This window comes from Mauremys reevesii, linkage group 1 (assembly GCF_016161935.1).
Source record: "Mauremys reevesii isolate NIE-2019 linkage group 1, ASM1616193v1, whole genome shotgun sequence".
NCBI lineage: Eukaryota > Metazoa > Chordata > Testudines > Geoemydidae > Mauremys > Mauremys reevesii.
The window spans coordinates 13,449,334-13,472,035 of NC_052623.1; the positions used below are offsets into that span (position 1 = coordinate 13,449,334).

Here is a 22,702-nt window from a genome sequence, read left to right on the forward strand (position 1 = left end):
CTTTGTCTCTGTTTTTTCCAGCTTGGGCATTTGCCAGCCCTGCGTGTTGATTAGACTCTGCCTGTTGGTATGCATACTTCCACCTTTTCATGTTCTCTGTATGTATAAATATCCCCTGTCTGTGTGTTCCATTCTATGCATCCGAAGAAGTGAGCTGTAGCTCACGAAAGCTCATGCTTAAATAAATTTGTTAGTCTTTAAGGTGCCACAAGTACTCCTGTTTTTTTTGCGGATACAGACTAACACGGCTGCTACTCTGAAACCTTAATTTGACAGTGTTTATGCTCCTTTCTATTTACCTCACTAGGAGATGACTTCCACTTTTTAAAAGATGTCTTTTTATCTCTCACTGCTTCTTTTACATGGTTGTTAAGCCATGGTGGCTCTTTTTTAGTTCTTTTACTGTGTTTCTTAATTTGGGGTATACATTTAAGTTGGGCCTTTATTATGGTGCCTTTGAAAACTGTCCATGCAGCTTGCAGGGATTTCACTCTAACCACTGTACCTTTTAATTTCTGTTTAACTAACCTCTTCATTTTTGCATAGTTCCCCTTTCTGAAATTAAATGCCACAGTGTTGGGCTGTTGAGATGTTCTTCCCACCACAGGAATGTTAAATGTTATTATATTATGGTCACTATTTCCAAGCGGTCCTGCTATAGTTACCACTAAGAGAAAGTAGTTAAGGAAATATAGGTAAACAGTAATTAGGATAAAATACAATATGGTTTTGCAAAAGGTAGATCATGCCAGACCAACCTGATCTCTTTAAGAAGATAACTGCTTTCATAGACAAAGGAAATGCAGTAAATCTAATCTACCCGGGTATCAGTAAGGTATTTGATACAGCTTCACATGGGAAATTATTAGTTCAATTGGAGAACATGGGGATCAGTATGAGAACTGAAAGGTGAATACAGAAATGGTTAAAGGGGAGACTATAATGGGTCATACTGAAAGGTGAACTGTCAGGCTGGAGGGAGGTCACTAGTGGAGTTTTTCAGGGACTGGTCTAGGGACCAATCTTATTTAACATTTTCATTCATGACCTTGGCACAAAAAGTGGGACGTGCTAATAAAGTTTGCAGATGACACAAAGTAGGGAGGTACTACAATGGTCCCTTCTGGCCTTGAAGTCGATGAGTCTATGTTCTCAGTATCCTTGCCTAGCCTGTCCCAGTTCTTCTCTCCCAGCATTTTGTCTGATCTGTCTGTCCCATCTCCCTCCCACTGGTTCCCAGGCCACCCCAGCTCCTTGTCCAAGTCTCCTTCCCCAACAAGTCCGAGTTCTCCCCCAAGACCTTAGCTCCTTGTCTGAACACCCCTCAACCCACCATTCTAAGCCCCAGTCTCCTGGTCTATACGGTCCGTCTCTTTCTCTTCCTCCAACAGCTCTTCGGCCAATCCCAATATTCCCTGCCCAACCAACTGACCTACTCAAACAAATTAGGGAAATGCAACCTACATGGAGCTATACTAGAAGGTGGGTGCATTACTGGTTGGAAAACCGTTCCCAGAGAGTAGTTATCAACATGATGGGGGCTAATTTAGCTACAACGAGTCAGGAAAAAGATCTTGGAGTTATCGTGGATAGTTCTCTGAAGATGTCCACGCAGTGTGCAGAGAGAAAAAAAAAAAACAGGATTAGGGATAAAAATAAAAGGGAAGGGGAGAGAGAATAAGAATATATATATATTTATATAATTATATAAATCACATCTCATCCATCTCTGTGTACAGATGTGGTGATCTCCTCAAAAAAAAGAAAAAAAGCTAAAGACTAGGAAAAGAAAAAAAAAAAAAAAAAACTATAATAGAGGGGTCCCATATGAGGAGATTAGAAAGAGGGAGGAAGGGCTAAGAGGGAGTCAGAGAAAGAAAGAGGAGAGGGGGGGGGAATAAATGATGAGTGATGTTGAGAATGTGGATATGAGAAAAGAGTGGAAAATATAAATATTATTTACTTACTCCTATAATACAAAATGAAATTAATGAAAATTAATTAAAAAAAAAAAAAAAAAAAAAACTCTTCTCTTCACTTCTTTCACTCAACTTGTGGAACTCCTTACCTGAGGAGGTTGGAGGGGGGGGTGATAACAATGTTTAAAATAAAAGGGAAAGGAAAATGGATGGGGCAAGTCCATAAAGTGGCTAAGCCAGGATGGGTAAGAATGTGGTCCCCCTAGCCTCTCCCTAGCCTCTGGGAGATGGAGAGGATGAGAGAGATCATGATCATTGCCTGTGTTAGGTTCACTCACTCAGGGCACCCTGCAGGGCATTGGCACCTGGGAGACAGATAGATGGCTAGATTGGACTATATGGGACCCTTTTCTTATTCTTATGTTATATGTTATGTTATCAGTGGTTCACAGTCATGCTGGAAGGGCATAACGAGTGGGGTCCCGCAGGGATCAATTATGGGTCCCGTTCTATTGAATATCTTCATCAGTGATTTAGACAATGACATAGAGGACACTGATAAAGTTTACAGATGATACCAAGCTGGGAGGGGTTGCAAGTGCTCTGCAGGACAGGATTAAAATTCAAAACAATGTGGACAAACTAGAGAAATAGTCTGAAGGAAACAGGATGAAATTCAATAAGGACAAATGCAAAGTACTCCTCTTAGGAAGGAACAATTAGTTGCACACATACAAAATGGGAAATGATTGCTTAGGAAGGAGTACTGCGGAAAGAGATCTGCGGGTCACAGTGGATCACAAGCTAAATATGAGTCAACAGTGTAACACTGTTGCAAAGAAAGCAATCATCATTCCGGGATGTATTAGCCGGTGTGTTGTAAGCAAGACATGAGAAGTCATTCTTCCGCTCTACTCCGCGCTGATAAGGTCTCAACTGGAGTATTGTGTCCAGTTCTGGGCACCACATTTCAGGAAAGATGTGAACAAATTGGAGAAAGTCCAGAGAAGAGCAACAAAAATGATAAAAAGTCTAGAAAACATGACCTATGAGGGAAGATTGACAAACCCAAGTTTGTCTAGTCTGGAGAAGAACAGACCGGGGAGGGGAGGACGAATCATGATAATAGTTTTCAAGTACATAAAAGTCTGTTACAAGGAGGAAGGAGAAAAATTGTTCTTGCTAACCTCTGAGAACAAGACAAGAAGCAATGGGCTTAAATTGCAGCAAGGGCGGTTTAGGTTGGACATTAGGAAAAACTTCTTTTCAGGGCAGTTAAGCACTGGAATAAATTGCCTACGGAGGTTGTAGAATCTCCATCATTGGAGATTTTTAAGAGCAGTTTAGACAAACACCTGTCAGGGATGATGTAGATAATATTTTGTCCTGCCATGAGTGCAGGGGACTGGACTAGATGACTCTCGAGGTCCTTTCCAGTCGTACGATTCTATGAAACTGCTTCCTCCTCCACACTGTCTCGCTGGCAGCAAGGGCTTCATTCACAGCATAGGTGAGACAGGTTCCTTGCTCTCCGTGCCAGGCCCCACCGTGACTTGTAGCAGCCGGAAGCAGCAATTACAGGGAAAACCTGGTTTTACTCCTACATCCCTGGACTGGAGTATGCTCAGTTGCTCTGTGAGGATGGTGCATGGTGCACATGCAGTCTGGTCAACACTAGGAGCAGTGAGAGGATGGAGCATGCTCAATGAGGACAGAATCTTCAGTGATTTAACTACTAAAATCAGAGAAGTCTCTAGTGAGCATGTGTGAATTGAGATTTTTTCCACGGTTTATAACTTGCCTGCATTTGGTTAGATTCCCACAGATACAGCACAAGCACACCTCTGACTCAAAGGCCAGCCCCTGCTAAATTTCAAGTCCACATTCCAAAATAAGGAGACACTAGAGCTGTTCAAAGAAAAGGTCTGAAGATTTTTTTTTTTTTAAATATGGGCAAAACAATATTTTCCATAGCCTCATTCTCATAAATGATTGAACCAGTTTGCTGAAATTTAAAAAAAAAAATCAGCCCAAGGCAGACACCCAAAATGAAAAATTTCAGCCCAAATGGTTAAAATATCATAAAATTATAAGCAACTGGAAGCAGGGTCTTATACTGTAAAATGTTGATAGGTTCACAGAGTTTAAGGACAAAAGTGACCATTATATGTTCTAGTCTGACCTCCTGTCTATCACAAGCCATTAAATTTCACCCTGAGTTATTGAGCTCAATAACTTGTGGTTCAATAAAGCAAAACTTATCTTTGGCTAAAGTACATCTTCCAAAAAGGCATCCAGTCTTTATCTGAAGACATTAAGAGCTGGAGAATCCACCATTTTCCTTGGTAGTTCCAGTGATTAATCATCCTCACAGTTAAAAATCGGTGTCTTATTCGTAATCTGAATTTGTCTAGCTTCAGGTTCCAGCCATTGGTTCTTGTTCTGCCTTTTTGTGATAGATTAAAGAGCTCTTTAGGACCTACTATTTTCTCTCCATAAGGGTACTTACTTGCTTTAATCTAGTCTCTGCTCAATCTTCTTTTTGATAAACTAAACACACGGAGCTCGCGAGCCCTCCAATCGTTTTTGTGGCTCTTTTCTGCACCCCCTCCAATTTTTAAACATCCTTTTACAAATGTGGATGCCAGAACTGGATGGACTATTTCAGTATCAGTCTCAACAATGCCATATAAAGAGGTAAAATCACCTGCTAAACCCAGGGTTGTGAGTTCAATCCTTGAGGGGGCCATTTAGGGATCTGGGGCAAAAATCTGTCTGGGGATAGGTCCTGCTTTGAGCAGGGGGTTGGACTAGATACCTCCTGAGGTCCTTTCCAACCCTGATATTCTATGATTCTATGATCTCCTGTTTACACCCTCAAAGGATATTAGCCCTTTTTCGCCACAGCATCACACTGTAAGCTCATGGTCAGTTGCTTGTCCACCATTACCCCTAGATCCTTTTCAGAGTCACTGCTTTCTAGCATATAGTCCCCCATTCTGTAAGTACGGCCTGCATTCCTTGTTCCTAGATGTATCTCTTTGCATTTGGCTGTATTAATATGCATTTTGTTTGCATGGGCCCAACTTACCAAGCCATCCAGATCACTCGATAGGACTGCCCTGTCATCATCATTATTTACCACTCCGCCAATCTTTGTGTCATCTGCAAACTTCATCAGCAGTGATTTTATATTAACTTCCAGATCATTGATGAAAATGTTGAATAGCGTTGGGCCTAGAACCAGTTCTTGCAGAAACCCCCCGGAAACACCTCCTGCCGGTGAGAATTCCCTACTGATCAATACTTTTTGAGATCTGCCAGTTCTTAATCCATTTGATGTGAATAAGTGGGACTACTGTAAGAAAGCCTGGCCATGAAGAATCGGAGGAGGTATCCAGGTCCCGGGACCTTCAGCAGCTACAGAAATTTAGGGTAAACAATTACCCTGCTCTACAAAAGGGATGTGAGCCAGAGTTTTTGCTAGTGATTTTAATGGAAATGGCCTGGGGGAGCTGGATGAGATAAAACACCTTATATTTAACTTGGAACCACATCCTTTGCCTCAGTTTTCATAGAGTCACAGGACTTAAGGCCAGAAGGGACCATTTTGATCTGACATCCCGGAAGACACAGGCCAGGGAACCTCTCCCAGTGAATTCTGCATCTAATCCAATAACTTCTGTTGGAGCTAGAGCATAACTTTTAGAAAAACATCCAGTCCAAAGACTTCAAGCACTGGGGAATCCACCCCACTCCTAAGTAAATTGTTCCAGTGGGAGAGAGTTCCTCCAGTGGTGGAGTTCAAAGCAATGCAGGAGATGCAGTGGTGCATCTCAGAGGAGTTATTGCAGCAGGGTGTTCCCAAGGCTCAGGTACTCTCCTAGACTTTAGAGTCTGCTGTTTCAAGTCTGTATTTTGGAGGGCATGGCATGTAACAGACGACTTATGCCTAAAGAATATAACAGATAGCATCTGTCTAAGGGAAAGTAAAAAGCACAAGTGGATCAGAATTACCCAAAGGCCGAACCAAACTCTGGGCATAGAGAGAGACATACTGTCCCTATAAGGTAACAACAGAAAGTTTAACTCTTTTATTACCTTCCAATGAATGGAGTCCCTTTTCTTTGGCAGTCTCATACACGCTGTTGAATTCATCTCCGAGGTTTGGGTCAGCACCAGCTGCAAGCAGGATCTTTAGCACACTGTTATAAAATATAATGAGAACAGGATCATCAGGAAAGTTTCTCAATCAGAAAGAACATCAGGAACTAGACACCTTCAGAGTTTGCAAAGGGAAAAAATCTCAAGGCACATAAGGTGGGAGGAGGACTCAGCAAAAAATTTGCTGCCAGCAAAGGAGAGTTAAAAAAAAATGACACTGCTTAGCAATATTAACAATCATAAGACGACTGGACTGAGGAGGCATTCGGAGAAGTGGGCTGCTCTGTAGATCCACATGTGTTGTGAAATATATCTATGTTCAACAGAGGCCAAGTCCAAAACATCTGCACAGAAGTGACTGAGTGCCATGCACTACATTTCCAGCGCACTGGACTGGACTGCCATCCCATAATTCACTCCTCATAGTTGAAAATGCAGCCAAGACACACCCAGCAGCCAAACATTTGATGTCAGACCCTTGTAAAGGATGGATTCTCACAGCAGCCTAAGGAAAGCAAAATTCAGTTATGTTGTTGTTACGTATTTCTAAGGCGCTAGTCACCATAGCATCTGGGCTTCTTTTACATCTAAGACAACAAATGCATGGGACTCCAGTATCTGGCACCACAGAAGCTCAGTAAGGAAGCTGTGGGTGGCAAGGTGACCTATAGATTATCTAGACTCCTACCCTTTGATATGGCGCTTTCACTTGAGATTTGTACTTTGCCTGGACACAACTAAATGAGTCGGCCCTTGAAATGGGAACTCTCCTGCATCCAAGGTCGGATACGAAAAGCATGGATCAGTCCTTAGCCCCTTTTCTGCCATCACAAGGAAAGGACCCACCTGAGTATCCCAACAACAGATTTCAATTGCTTTCATTTTATTGTGCATTGAAAATGAAACATGTAACTACTAACTGACACTATGCCATATGAGCGTTTTCCTGGGGACCCAACAACTGGTGTGAAATTATCAATGGAAAGAGTCCAGTGCATGGGACGCAGCTCAGTAGCTGGAAGGACTTTTAGAAAGTGATTTTATTTTTTGAGGTTCAGGAGATAACTAGTTGCTGTTTTAATATGAACACCAATGAAGAATTTGGGGAGAAGACTCCAGGAGGCGAGAGAGAGGGAAGAGAAAACAACGATGATGAAAGCACAGGGTGAGACTATGAGGTATGGTTTTGTTTGCAGATCCTCAGCGAACTGAATTTGGTGATCACAATAGGCCAGTGCCCCTATCACAAAAAACACAGTTATAATTGACAATACTTGTCCCCTTTGGTGGCAGTCCCAGGATAGAGGTTGAGGAAGAGAAATAATCAGATTCTCATCATCCCTAAAGGTAGTGGTGAGGCATATTGGTAGAGCAGTGAAGAGGGTTGGGGAATCTCCCACTGCTTCTGCTCATGCTTGTCTGGAGACATTGGACTGTACTCTCCAGAGCTGTCCAAATGGTCACCATTCCCCAGCAGGACTATTCAGCACAAAAAAAAAGACGGGCTAGATTTGGTGCAGGAGGCCTCTGTGTTCCTGAACCAAACAACCATCAGGCAAGAATTAGATTTCTTACCGTTTCTGGAAGCAGCTTGAAGCCAGTTATTCTTTTTCCTGGGTTCAGACCTTCCATGGCAACTAGCCAGTAAAATGCTATACAGTATTGATCACAGGCGAGATAGCTTACAGGCTGGCAGAGGTTCTTGACTATGCGCACCACAGATTGACTGACATGCATCTGCAGGCTGCATCTTGTCAAGTTACATTTAAAATTTACCTTAAGTTCCTCCCCCATTTACCCCTTTACGGTAAATACAATTAGCAGAATGGAAGGCAGGTGTTCTGCACTTTCAATAAGTTACATTAGCAGAGGTGTATTTCTTGCCTTCCACAATTCAAGTCTCAATTGCGTATAAAGTCCAATTTAGTGGACTGAGCACAAAGCTGCGAGTCAGGAGACCTGTGTTCTCAACTATATCACTGATTTCTTGTGAGATTGTAGGGACTTCACTATGGTCACATTTTCAGATGTGGCTTCAGTTTTGAGTCTGTTTTTTCAAGAGGCGCTTAGCATCTGCATCCCCCAGATTTCAAATGAAGCTGAGGAAGTTTGACTCTTCTGAAATCCATGCCCCCATGTTGCTGAAACGGAGCGTTCAAGATCAAAATGGTCTCCTGAATCAGTGACCTGCCCTCTGCATTATTTACCACTTCCCCTCATTCTTGTGTCATCTGTAAACTTTAACAGTGATGATTTTATGTTTTCTTCCAGATCATTGATAAAAATGTTAAACAGCCAAGAACCAATCCCTGTGGGATCCCACTGGAAACATCTATTCTATGATGGTTCCCCATTTACAATAATATTTTGAGTCCCGCCAGTTTAGCCAGCTTTTAATCCATTTATTGTGTGCCACTCTAATTTTTTAATCAAGATGTGCAGTACCAAGACAAACATCTTACAGAAGTCCCTGTATATTACACCAACACTATTACCTTTATCAACCAAACTTGTAATCTCATAAAAAATCAAATTAGTTCGCCAGAATCTATTTTCCATAAATCCATGTTGATTGGCATGAATTACATAATACTCCTTTAATTCTTTATTAATTGACCGACCATATCAACCGACCCATTATCTTGCCCAGGGTCAATGTCCAACTGACCAGCCTAAGGGTCATCCTGTTTTCCCTTTTTAAATATAGGCACAATATTAGCTTTCTTCTATGTTCTGGAAATTCTCCAGTGTTCCAAGACTTATATAAAATCAACTTTAACAGTCCAATCAGCTCATAGGCCAGCTCTTTTAAAACTCTCTAGACCACTGATTTAAAAAGGTCTGTCTTTAGGAGCTGCTGTTAAACATCCTCCTGAGATACTATTGGAATGGAAAGAGTGTTGTCATCATCATCATCAGATAAGACTATATTTGTTCTTTTTCCCAAATCCAGAGCCGTAATATTCATTGAACACTTTTGGCTTTTCAGTATTATTATTGATTTCCATCTAGTAATGGACCAATTCCTTTGTTAGGATTCTTTTTGTTCTTAATATACTTTACAAACTCCTTCTTATTGTCCTTAACTCTGCTAGCTATAGATTTCTTCTTGAGTCCCTTTACTTCCCACATCAATTTCCTACAATTCCTAGCTTCTGATTTATATTCATTACTATCAACTTCCCTTTTCTTCCATTTGTTTAAACAGCACAGCTTCTTCCTCAGCTGTGGGACTGTAGCTTTTTGGGCATCTAATAAAGTGTTCTTAAATAATTCCCAATATCATTCACATTTTTCTGATTAGATCCTTCTTCCCAGCTGATTTGGCTCATAATTGTTTTGAGCTTTGTGAAATTGGCCCTTTTAAAGCACCAAGTATATATATATTATTGATTTGGACTTTATTCTGTTGGCACATTGTAAATGTGACCAAGAAGTCATGTTCACTTGTACCAAAGTTACCATTTTTAATGATGTGCTCAGTTTCTTCTCTGTCAAGATGAGCTCTAATATGCAATTCCCTGAGGTTGGATGCAACACTTTTTGAGTTAGGAAACTGTCATCTGTAGTATCATGCATGTGGTTGGATTAGATGACCACAGTGGCCCCTTCTGGCCCTTAATATATGAACTCATGAATCATTTCTAAATGCAGAGCAGATTGCCTTCAGCACACTGATGATATACGAGTGTCTTTATTGTCCTGTGGAGCCTATATTTGAAGGACTGTTTGGATGAGATGTCCATCTGGATGCGTCACTGTCACCTTGTTCTCAGTCTTCAGTAAACAGGTGCCAGACAGGAGTCATGGATACCATGAGTGGTGTGGAGAAAGTGGATAAGGAAAAAGTTATTTACTTATTTCCATAATACAAGAACTAGGGGTCATCAAATGAAATTAATAGGCAGCAGGTTTAAAACAAATAAAAGGAAGTTCTTCTTCACGCAGTGCACAGTCAACTTGTGGAACTCCTTACCTGAGGAGGTTGTGAAGGCTAGGACTATAACAGCGTTTAAAAGAGAACTGGATAAACTCATGGTGGTTAAGTCCATAAATGGCTATTAGCCAGGATGGGTAAGGAATGGTGTCCCTAGCCTCTGTTTGTCAGAGGATGGAGATGGATGGCAGGAGAGTGATCACTTGATCATTGCCTGTTAGGTTCACTCCCTCTGGGGCACCTGGCATTGGCCACTGTCGGTAGACAGATACTGGGCTAGATGGACCTTTGGTCTGACCCAGTACGGCCGTTCTTATGTTCCTCTTTTGAGTCCCCTGTTCAAAGGTAGCAGGCCAGTTTAAAGATACCAGCATTATCTTCAACCACACCCTTACCATGGAAAACCCCAAGTCTGAGACAAAGGTACAAAATCTGTGATTGGGGGAGGGGGGTTTCATTTGTGCACTTTGCACTACTATTCTGTCACACCCGCGCACACCAGATCAATTACTGCAACTCTCTCTCTCAGTGGGGCTTCCAGCAGTGCCTCTCTGACATTTGCAGCTTGTCCAGAATGCTCCAAGCTGATATTGTTGCAATTTAAAGCCCTCAGCAATGAAGGTTCTGGCTACATTCAAGTCCTCCTCTTCAGCCTTGTCCTGAAGGGTATCTGCACTCAAAGACTGCCTGTTTTTTAAGGGTCCCCACTACTGTAGTTAAATTGACAGGCTATGAGATATCATAGGGTCCATCCTTCCCATCTTAAGAATAAAAAACCCTACTTTAAGAAGAATGAGCCCAAGTTCCAGTATGGGACTTGAATCCAAAACCTTCTAGCCTAGAGTGGGGAGACAGCCACCGAATGAGTCATACGGCTAACACATAAACAATGACTCATAACTCCCTTGGCAACTCCCTCCATCAGCGTTTCCCTTCTCCCTGGCTGTGTTTGTTGAGTGTTCTTCCCAGGCTCTTTATCCACCGTCAACCTCTATGTTCTCAGCATCTCTTAGGAAGCCTCTTTCTCTTCATTCATAACTCAGACCATGAGAGGTTTCTTGATAATGTTTCTTTTCATAAAAATGTTAAAGAGCTACAGAGAGGCAGTGTTGAATAGTGGCGAGAGCAGGAGGACATGGAGGCAGAACTCCTGGGTTCTGTTCTGTACAACTGTCTGCTTCATTTTCCCGATCTGTAAGTATGTAGCCATACCTCTCTACCTCATAACGCTGCTGGGAGGCTGAACGGTTCATAAAATAGCAGCACGAGTCGCTACTGGGAGTCTAACCTTAACTCTAAAAATTGGTAGTACAGAACCCTGTCCCAAGAGGACAGCTCTGATACAGCATGTCACACATTCCAAATCAATTCCCATCTGACTGCTGTAAAAAGGAAGTGAAAAGAGCTTGCCAGTCTCAACTCAAAAGGACAATCGTCTGTTGTACGATTAGCCTCTCTATCCAATCATCCTTCAATCTAACCTCCTCCTTCTGTGACATGCGGTCCCCTCCAGGCAACTAATGTCACCGAATTGTCCTTCACAGAGCCAGCCAGACCTTTCTGGAATCACAAGTATTGATTGCACCTGTCCAATTTGCAGGTAATGAGACATTCAAGCAAAGTAGCCTTTGCTAATAGTGCAGTGATAGTGCAATGGAAATACAGACGTCGCCATACTCATCAACAAAGCATGTGAACATAATCAGAGGAAATAAGGCAACTTGAAAATGTATATAAAATTGTATACAGTTTTTTATATACATATAACAAGGATGCAGTATGGGCTAGTGGTCAGAGGAAGGGAACAGGGCCAGGAGTCCTGGGTTCTATTGCCTGCTGTCACTGGGTGACACTGAGCAGAACACCACCTCTCTGGCCCTCAGTTTCCACATCTGTAAAATGGGGGTAATTCCTACCTCTGAGCTTAATTAAGCTTTATAAACCATTATGAGAGCCACTGATGACAGTGCCGTGCGGAACGGCAGAGGGGAAGTACATTCCATCATGATTTGTGCCCTGTTCTTTCTTCTGCACCAGCTCACAATTATTACTGGTAAGTGAGTCAGTGCAAAGGCTGTGATTTAAATCCAGGATTCCCCTCACCTTGTTTTATGATGTACCTCCTGTTCATTCCCTCCATCAGGCTACTGGGTGGCTCTGGCAGAGTACTACTCTTCCCTCAGCGAGGTGGTGTGCTCGAAGAGACCTGCAGTATGTCTGAGCTGTAAAGGCAGGCTTTCCTCGATAACTCACCTGTGCTCAATAGCCTCATCAAGCCCTGGGTTTAATTTGCTGATCGAGTTTTAATTTGATCAGAGGCAGAGGCTGTGCATCTGTGCAAATATAAATCTAAATTGACCCTGGTGATGACTCAGAAGGCAATGCTTAACTGAAGTTCACTGGGCAGTTCAATCGATTGCAGTAAGTGCTTTCTGCTTTTAGAGGCTGGGCCAGCATATTGTTAAGAAAAAAAAAGCAAGGCACCTGGGGTGAGAGAGCTGGCCTTGGCTGGGACTGCCCCGCAAACCTACCAACACTCAGGCAGCTGGAGTTGGTGAACCAAGAAGGGCAGTGATCCTAGTGACCGGGAGTTACAAAACACAATGCAAGGCCTTCAAGGGATTTTGATGAGGGGCAGTGCTGGGCTTTAGTGGAAGCCGCAAGTCCTGCTGGACACAAAGAGGATCCCTAGAATAGTTATATCTTAACTTTCTGTAGAACTCAGCATGGGAATAGAGGGGTGGTTGTAAGGAAAGAGCAGTTACTTACCTTCCCGTAACTGTGATTCTTTAAGACGTTGTCATCCGTGTGAACCCCAAACTAGATGCGCACGCACCCTATGCATGCAAGGGCAGAATTTTTTTTGAATAGCAGATTCCACTGGGCTGCATCTGGGCCATGTATGCCTTTCTACCCCCACCACACACACCGTAGAGCATAAGTGGCAGAGCAGCTGCAACCATCCTTCAGTTCCCTTGCTAATGCAGGATCCCAGAAAAAGAAGAACTCCAAAAAAGCAGGGATGGAGGGTGGGTCGGGGATCCACATGGATGACATCTCATAGAATTGAGGTTACTGTACCCGTGGCATACAAGAGCTTAGTCGCCAGAGGGCTGTAATACTTTGGTTTAATTTCAGTTGCTGGGATTAGGGGGCAGGTGCTAGGTAGTGTGGGTGACCTGTGATACACAGGAAGTCAGACTAGATGATCGGGTGGTCCCTTGTGGCTTTAAAACCTATGACTACAAGGTACTTAACCGTTCTCTGTTCTTTGAGTCTGTGTGTGGGGGGATCCCACTCCAGGTCACTGGACAGTGGGACTGAGGAGTCGTGACTGCCACTAACTAAACAGCGATTGTAACCTTGCCCTACCAGGTTTGGCATCTGACCTTGCAGCTACATCAAGGGTTCAGTGTTTAATTAGAGTCAGGGAGTTATTCCATTTAGCTGCCTCACAAATTTCAGCTATGGGGATGCTCCTGAAGCATGCAGACAGACAATAGGTTTGGGAGAACTGAAGGATGCTTGTGGCCGCTCCAACCTTTGTGCCTTGAGGGAACAAGGACTAACTCATACACGAGTGGCCCTACAGACACTGCTATTCAAAAGATTTCAATCTTGCCTGCATGGGGTGCACGTGTCCCTAGCACGGGATCCCCATGGGCATGTACTGAAAGAAAACTATACTGCAACAACTGACGCAACACCCAAGGGATGTCATCAGAGCCTCCTCTCCAACTGGCTCTATGCAAAGACAGCACAGCCCACACCTGCATAGCTAGCACATTATGCATGCAAGTCTACATGCCAATGAAGCTCCTGACTCTAGAAGCTTCAGGATATTTATCCCAGTTGCCCAGCTCTGCTTCAGAGACCTCCGAATTATATGCCTGAAGTGGAAAGACTGAAAGCGAGGATATGAAGCAGACATATGTACCTAATATAGGTACTAGACTGTGCCAGTTAATCACATCACTGCCTATAGACACTGAGAGAATAGCTCCAGACAAGTCACACTCATAATATGCCTTAGAACATACCCACTGATCTATACCGTGCATGATGCACTATTACTATTAATAAAAACCATGTATACAGCGCATTAGACGTACAAAGTGCTGTTCACTCAAAGAAGAGACATATTCCCCAGCCACAAAGAGCTAACAATTGAAACCAGGCGACACGCAGGAGAGGGAGGGCCAGGGGATTAGCGAGCAGGAGAAGCAGGGGAAAATTGCACAGAGAGGTAGGGTGTTTTGGAGGGATCTGAAAGACGAAAGACCAGGTGCTTGGTGGGTGAGCAAAGGGAAGGTGATCCAGACGTGTGGGATTGCAGCAGGGAGGGCATGAAGCTGAGAACGCGAGAAGGAGATGGAATTGGGGAAGGGGATAAAGTGAGAGCAGCAGTGACTACCACAGATGCAGCAAGATTACACATGGCCTTGTGAGCAAGGATGCGGAACATCCCCTTAAGAGATAGGGAGCTAAGGGAGGGACTCAGTTAAAAGCATTAGCAGGTGTGGACAGGGACGCATTACGGAGAAAGAACACACGTACCAATAAACACGAGGACTAGTCCCTGCTCCTTTAAGAGAGCATTATGGGATCTTTACAAGGGAAAGTTTCACAGTGGGACACGCACGTGCAGAGATCCCTTCCTTCTTACTGAAGCTCCTTTTGGAGAGCCACTTCTTCACGGCACCTACAGGGGATCAGCTGACTAGGGCCTCTGCTCAGCTCTGTCATTTATTGGTGTTAGGTGTGAACTGCTCATTTCAGTGCAGAGGGGGGAATCGAATGTTGGGAGGGAGGGGGATGGACAATGGAAATGAAGCTGTAAATTGGCATGGGGAACTAAAGGAATTATAGATACACATAAAAATAAGTCACGTGCCTATCATCACCCTGATCATGTTGCTTATATGTTGCGTCCCTTTCCCAAAGGCTCTGTGCAGCTTTGTCCTCTTAGGTTGTACACCAGGGGGTCTCAAACTGGGGTTCGGGACCCCTCAGGGGGTAACGAGGTTATTACATGGGGGGGTCATGAACTGTCAACCTCCACCCCAAACCCCGCGTGCCTCCAGCATTTATAATGGTGTTAAATATATTAAAAAGTGTGTGTTAATTTATTAGGGGGAGTCTCACTCAGAGGCTTGCTGTGTGAAAGGGGTCAGCAGTAAAAAAGTTTGAGACCCACCGTTGTACACTATCCAGGGAAAGGACTTTGCCTCTGACACAGAACCCCTCTGCAGCCTTGGTCAAGTTTTTTAATCCTTGTGTCTTTAGTTTCCACCTCATCCATAAAACACAAACAGCATACCTACTAGCTAAAGTGTTATCTACTGTGCAGAGGCCCTGGTTCAAGTAGGCATCAGGAGGCAGTCTAGCTGGGTGAGCACAAAAGATCTCTTCCCCTACAACACACTTGAATGCAAACAACTTGCTAAATTCAGGAATCATCTTCCTAGTCCTCCCCACAACCCTCCAACCAGCCCTGCACATAATGGTGTGATTACAGTGGACAGGAGCCGGAAATTTATGGAGGCAAACCAGTTTGAAGACCTACCCCAGAATGCTTAGGGCGGCCCTGCCTGGGTAAAGTCTCTTCACTGCCCCGTGCCTCAGTTTCCCCACGTGTCCATTTGAGTTAATAACAACATCTACCTCCCACACAGCAGGCTATGAGGAAGTTAATTGAAGCTTTTAAGCCATTCACATTATTTACTTTGGGACAGCGGAACTAAAACGTTCCCTTCAGGTTCCCACTTACAGGGCAATGCTGCACAGTTTAAGATGCCCGTGCTACAGGGCAGGTTCGAATACAAGAACCTTAGATAAAAATCAAAAATACATTTCTCTCAACATCCGTTTTTTAAAAACGTAAATGATGCTGGTGGTGTGTTTTTACAGACAACCTAAGAACTCCAGACCAAAACTCAACTACCTGATGGTTTCCCTTTGTTGTTATTATTATTGGTATTCCAGTAATGTCTAGAGGCCCAAGTTGAGGTCAGGGCCCTTCTGAGCTAGACACTGTACGTACACACAGTAAGAGAGAGCCTCTGCCTCAGAGCTTACAGTCTAAATAGCCAAGCAAACCTAACCGATGGGGAAAGATGTAAATAAACTGGATGTATGTTTAGTTTTGAGAAGAGAGGTTCCAAATATGTTACGGGCTGTTATAAAAAGGATGGGGATCAACTGTTCTCCTTGGCCACTGAAGGTAGGACAAAAAATAAAGGGCTTAATCTGCAGCAAGGTGAGGGATTGGGACTACCTTTCTAAGTACAAGAGTAGTTAGGCTCTGGAATACGCTTCCAAAGGGGTTTGTGGAATTCTTATCATGGGAGGATTTTAAAAACAGTTTGGACAACCTCATGGCAAAGTCAGGAACAGAACCCTGGTCTCCAAGCACCCAGTCCAGTGTCCTGCCGTCTGGACCGCACTACCTTCATTCCACTTGGTGAGGAAATATCCATTTCTAATATAACAGTGCTGTCAGCAACGACTGAGTCCAACCATAGGCGTCAGCTGAATCCACAAGCTTCTGATCCAGAGACGAGAAAGATTACAACTTGACACTATTGACACTTGGTTAAAATACACAGGAATGCACCCTATTAAATAACCCAGTGTCACCTGCCTTAAACTTTGCTATTCTGCATTAGGTAAATGAGCCACCACTTCTTTCCAAAACTCCCTAGCTAGGCAAGGCTGAGAGGTGTATATGCTGAACTGGAAACACACCTCACACTGGAATAATATTTTACCTCAGGAAAAGGATTCCAAGTAGGATTAGAAACGAGTCCTGGTTACAGAGAACAATCAGCTGGGCCACAGTCAAAGTGAAAGGAAGCTTGGCACTGACTGAAAGACACTGAAATTAACAGAACCGTATCAGGATGCTCCAAAAGCATGTATCTCTGTGTGACAAATATCCCGCAGAAGCAAGACCTTAGTGTAAGATGAGCAGGTGGCTCAAGGTTTTGAAACGCAAGTGATTTTATTTCCCATTAGACAGGTTTTCCATTGAATCTGTCCAGTTCTTTATCTGCAGCAACCAGCAGAAGAGGGAAATGAAAGCTTTTCCCTTCCGGTTCCTAACATTACTTCAATCTTCCCTGCCGTCTACTAGCCTTGCCAGAGCCCTACAAATACCTTAGCCCTGTTTTCTCCTTCCACAACCCCCTTGAAACCATCATCTTCCCAGCTGAGAAGGACTGGACAGCAACAGCTGCAGGGGTCACAGGCGAGGGATGCAAGAACTGGCCTTCCCCCAATAGGATCTGAGTTCACTGGCTTCGCAGTGTTTCCCAAACACTGATAAAGGGGCCCAGGGTTTTGTGACCAGAATATTAGACTCCTCCCTTCCTTCCCAATGAGTCTTGTGATGGGCTCTGAGGCACCACACTCCCTGCCTCCTCATATGCGGTTCACATGCTAACCTTCAACGGAGCTTCAAAGGGCAGCCCAACCCTCTGCTCCTAAAGCAGGCAGGTCTCCACTGTGAGTCAGGGTCACAATGGAATAGAAGGGAGCGGGCACTGGCTGGGACAGCTGCAAAGTACTGATCTATGGGGTGGTCTTATATCGACTAAGATGTCACGAACAGCATCAACAGTGCAGTGAGGACTTGAAGTGCAGTGCACTCCAAAAGCGACTTTGTAAAGATGGCATTGTGGGGCTTATGTTTATTTTCTCTCAGTGACTCCCGACTGAGCGTGCTCATTCAGACTGCCAGCAACGTAAACTCCCCTGGCATCTGAATGCCAACCTGAGATCTTTGCTCAAGTACCAGCAACACCTAAAACATGTGCCATCGGAACTTCGTTCACAGTTTTGCTGAGGCGTGATTTCTCATACTGATGTTGGCTCTGCTGGGCTATGAAGGGCCACAGAGTAAAAACTTACTTTGGTCAGTAACATCTGCTGCTATGGCTGGATATACACGGCGGCAGGTCTATTAAGTAAGGAGGACCCGTTTTTACATCGTCACTTGTCAGAGCAGAGAGACACTTCAAAAAATTCAGCATCCTACAACTGTTAGCATAAGTCAGACAATGCAATTAACTTCGGCCTATAGGTGCCAGAAAGCATGTTGCCCAGATCACTATGAAGCATGTGTGCGGTTTGGATGGCCAGCATGGAGGGGACTGACATCTTTAACCTGTTCAGGTAATGTTGTTCTCACCCCACCGCAAATGGAGCTTTACATGAGAGAAAAAGAAAATAATTACAACATGTCCAGAAAACCAAGAGGCACCTTGCACTGGAAAGGAGATGTATAGCTATCTAGAACTCTATGGGCAAACCTGTGTCACTGAATCAAAGCCACCAACTCCTAGTGCTCCTTTAGCTCCATTTACATAGTACCTCAGCCCCAAACTACATATCTAATACCAGGGCCAGGCTCTTTAGGAGTCAGGTTAAATAGGTCAGTGCTTGTACTGCATCTGCGAGTGGACAACTTGGAGGGAATTTCAGACATTCTTTGTGTCGTTTTCCAGCTCAGCACATTTCCTGGCCAATGGCGAAACCCTACTGGGTACACTGTAAGGCTAGAAATAGCAGCAGAGGTCAAATATGCTCCTGGTGTTACCCCTGTGATGCCAATGGAGTAGTTACGCTAGGGATGAGTTTGGCCGTAGTGCATACTTGTTTCCAGAAGTAAGTGAAATATCTAATTAACCGTTCATTACGTTTACAAACGAGTCATAGTGAGTTTCAGATAGTCAAGGCCTTTGTTTAAAATTATAGGCAATAATCATCCACAATGTGTGGCAAATAAACCTGATTCGCCCAACACAGCTCAAAGTTTCAGTCTTTTTGCCAGACACTCAAATAAGAAACCCAGCTGTTAGTCTTGTGCCAGTGCAGAACAAGACTAGACTGGGTCCTGAAGGCCTTTTAGTGCTTAGAGGTTTTTGTTACCAGTTCTACCTGATTTTATGCTATGTATCTTAAATAGTAAGAAGGGTGATCCATCTGGGGTAATTATTGTACCATGAACAGCCTTTCTCCTTGTCTCCCTTCGAGCCTTTGCACCTCCCCAAGCCCTGTTCTGGTCCACCAGTCACTTGGAATGGTCAACAATCGTCACAGTCCATCGCTGACCATTGTCCATCAGCAAAGGTGGGAAGCTCCAAATCCATCCCTCTGCGGACATGCAAACAACGAGGCCCGTTGCTGCTCGGACATCAAAGTTAAACAAACAGACCCAAGCCCCCGCCTCTCTGCCCATCCTAAGGAGCTCCCCGAGGAGGTCACGACTTTCAGCTTGTCATCGCACACATCAAAGTTTGCACCACACACGAACTCAGCACACGGATTCGAATCGTGTCGCCCGAGAGCGGATATTCAGCTTTTGTGCCCCGCTTTAATCCTGTGTTTTCCCAAGTAATTAAGCCTTTTTGCTTATGAACTTGTGACTAAGTAAAGCATCTCTGAGAGGTTGTAACATCAAAGCTCATTCTACCGTCTGTCCCACATTTTCTGAAATTGGATTTCTCTTTCTCTCTTTTTTTTAAATAAAAACTAATTGAATTTAGTTGTAGACTGAATATATTTAAGAGTGCCTTTAAAGGTTACCAGAAACCACAGTGATCATCCTGGGAACTAAAGAGGTCGGACACAGAGTCAGCCCTTTTGGTTCATGAAGGCATAGCATGAAAGCCACAGCACTCGCCCCACAAGCTAGGGAAGAAACAGCAAATCCTACTGCAGCAACTTGAGACTTTAGCTCAGTTACTGACACAGTGCGGCCTGTACCAGTACCACCGCAAGGCTACAATCTCCTCAGATCTCAAGATAAACAGGTTAGGCCTGATCATGCTCGGATGGGTGTCCTCCCAAGAAAACAAGAATGCTGCAAGGAAACGGCACTGGTGATTCAATGCATAGTGATCTCCCCTTTCAGCCAGTAAACCAGTTGGAGTTCTTGGTTGTCATACTGTACATAGGTAAATGAAGAGTATAAGTATACGGTTTCAGGTTTAACCAGCAACCACATCCCAGAACTGCACAAGAGGAAGAATCCATATGGGTTTATCAAAAGGAGAACGCAGCATAGCAACTTACCCAGGATGGTCGCAAACAACGCTGGAAAAAAAACTTACCTAGAATTTCTGTTGATAGCTGCCACCATGAGGGCTGTCCAGCCAAGCTTGTGCCTAGCATTCACATCGGTGCCTTCCAACAACAACCTACACAAAACAGAGAGAGATGGCTTCATAAGATTTTGTTTCTCCCCGACAGAGGCAAGGGTGCTGAATGGATCACGGGCCTGGTAACAGAATACAGAATCTTTCATCTCAAGGTTTCAATGCAGCCCCGGCCAATAATGACTGAAAGTTGTTATGGTCTAAGAGCTCTTCAGCAGCCGATAAGAAATGAATTGGTGGGTCTCAATCCAATTCCTAGTAGACAGGTAACATCATAACTAGCAGGCCTGAATCCTTTTAAGGTTGCTCACATGGATCTTAACAATTCACCAATATGCTGGAGGAGGGGAAGCTGGTCGACACACATACTGATGGGACGACTAGAATTTTTGCGCTGAGTAATAGCCATAAAGGATTCAAGGCTGGGTATCAGGGGAAGGCCAGCAGCTCTTGAAATGCCACATACTAACATGGCACTATTTTGGAGCATTCTTGCATGGCAATAAAAGTCTTATAGAGGCATCAAACAAACCTTTGTGCTCTTTCAATAAAGATCTTTCCACTCCTTTTGGACCACATTCCTAACAGACTCCTAGCGTCCACTACAAAACTAGTTCTTACCTGGCTATTGCTAGCTTTATTTCTTAATTATTTATTTTATTTCTTTATTTCTTATTGCTAGCTTTATTTCTTCCCCTGCCGCTAATCCTATACCTCCAGTATTATTAGCTTAGACCCTATTTGCAACTGATCCCAAGCAGTATCCTAGAAAGGTGTTTTTCTTTGTTGTTATTATTCTTTGTTATAGTATTGAGTAAGTTTGATTGCTTTGTTAATGGCCAAGACTTTTACATTTTAAATCCATAGTACATCCACATCTTGAACACCGAGTGCAGATGTAGTCGCCCCTTCTCAAAGAAGATATATTAGAATTGGAAAAGGTACAGAGAAGGGCAACAAAAAGGATTAACGGTACGGAACAGCTTCCATCTGAGGAGAGGTTAATAAGACTGGGACTTTTCAGCTTAGAAAAGAGACAACTGAGGGGGGGATATGATAGAAGTCTGTAAAATCAGGACTGGTGCAGAGAAAGTAAATAAGGAAGTGTCATTTACTCTTTCACATAACACAAGAACCAGGAGTCAGCTAAACCAAAAGGAAGCACATCTTCATGCAATACACAGTCAAACTTGTTGCCAGGGGTTCAAAAAATAACTGAATACGTTCATGGAGGATCGGTCCATCAATGGCTATTAGCCAAGATGGTCAGGGATGCAACCCGGTGCTCTGAGTGTCCCTAGCTTCTGATGGCCAGAAGCTGGGAGTGGACAACAGGGGGCAGGTCACTCAAGGATTGCTGTTCTGTACATTCCCTCTGAAACATCTGCCATTGGCCACTATCGGAAAACAGGATATTGGCCTAGATGGATCATTGGGCCGTTCTTATGTTGTTAATTAGGCGGACCAAAAAAGAATCTGAAGAGTAACTTGACTCAGCAACTCAACTCAGCAAAAGACTCAGTAATTAACAGCAAAAACTTTCTAAGTACATCAGAAGCAGGAAGCCTGCCAAACAAAGTGGGACCACTGGATGATTGAGGGGCTAAAGGGACACTAAAGAAAGATGAGGCTGTTACAGAGAAGCTAAATTAATTCTTTGCATCTGTTTTCACTGCAGAGGATGTGACAGAGATTCTTGCACTGCAGCCATTCTTTTTAGGTGACAAATCAGAGGAACTGTCTCAGATTGAGATGTCAGTAGAGGAAGTTTTGGAACAAACTGATACATTAAATGGTAATAAGTCACCAGGACCAGATGCTATTCACCCAAGAGTTTTGAAGGAACTCAAATATGAAATTGCAGAACTACTAACTGTGGTATGTAACCTATCGCTTAAATCCGCTTCTGTACCAGATGACTGGAGGATAGCTAATGTGACACCAGTTTTTAAAAAAGACTCCAGAGGAGATCCTGGCAATTACAGGCCAGTAGGCCTAACTTCAGAATCAGGCAAACTGGTTGAAACTAGAGTAAAGAACAGAATTATCAGACACATAGAGGAACACGATTTGTTGGGGAGGAGTCAATATGGCTTTTGTAAAGGGAAATTATGCCTCACCAATCTATTAGAATTCTTTGAAGGAGGTCAAGAAACATGTGGACAAGGGTGGTCCAGTGGATATAGTGTACCTGGACTTTCAGCAAACCTTTGACAAAGTCCATCACCACAGGCTCTTAAGCAAAGTAAGCAATCATGGGATAAAAGGTCCTCTCATGGATCAGTAACTGGTTAAAAGACAGGAAACAAAGGGTAGGAATAAATGGTCAACTTTCAGAATGGAGAGAGGTAAATAGCGGCGTCTCCCTTAGAGGCTGAGTCTGTTGTGTGCATCTCTCACAGGAGTTCCCCAAACCGCCAAGGCACACCGATTCCACTGCAAAGGGGCCCCGCATAGCCATGGAAAAGGGACAGATCTGCCCCTAAGAAAGGTATTGACTCTATCTCCCTTCATCTTTGTGG

At 43.7% G+C, this 22,702-nt stretch overlaps 1 protein-coding gene across 1 annotated transcript in view; it reads right to left on the bottom strand.

Annotated features, from left to right (window-relative positions):
- Positions 1-22,702, bottom strand: part of CLPB (caseinolytic mitochondrial matrix peptidase chaperone subunit B) — a 137,461-nt gene that overhangs the window by 97,772 nt on the left and 16,987 nt on the right. The window contains exons 3-4 of the mRNA XM_039520746.1: positions 20,136-20,222; positions 6,021-6,124 (exon numbers count right to left, since the gene is read on the bottom strand). Coding sequence (XP_039376680.1) covers positions 6,021-6,124; positions 20,136-20,222 — 191 coding nt within the window. The remainder of the gene's footprint in view (positions 1-6,020; positions 6,125-20,135; positions 20,223-22,702) is intronic.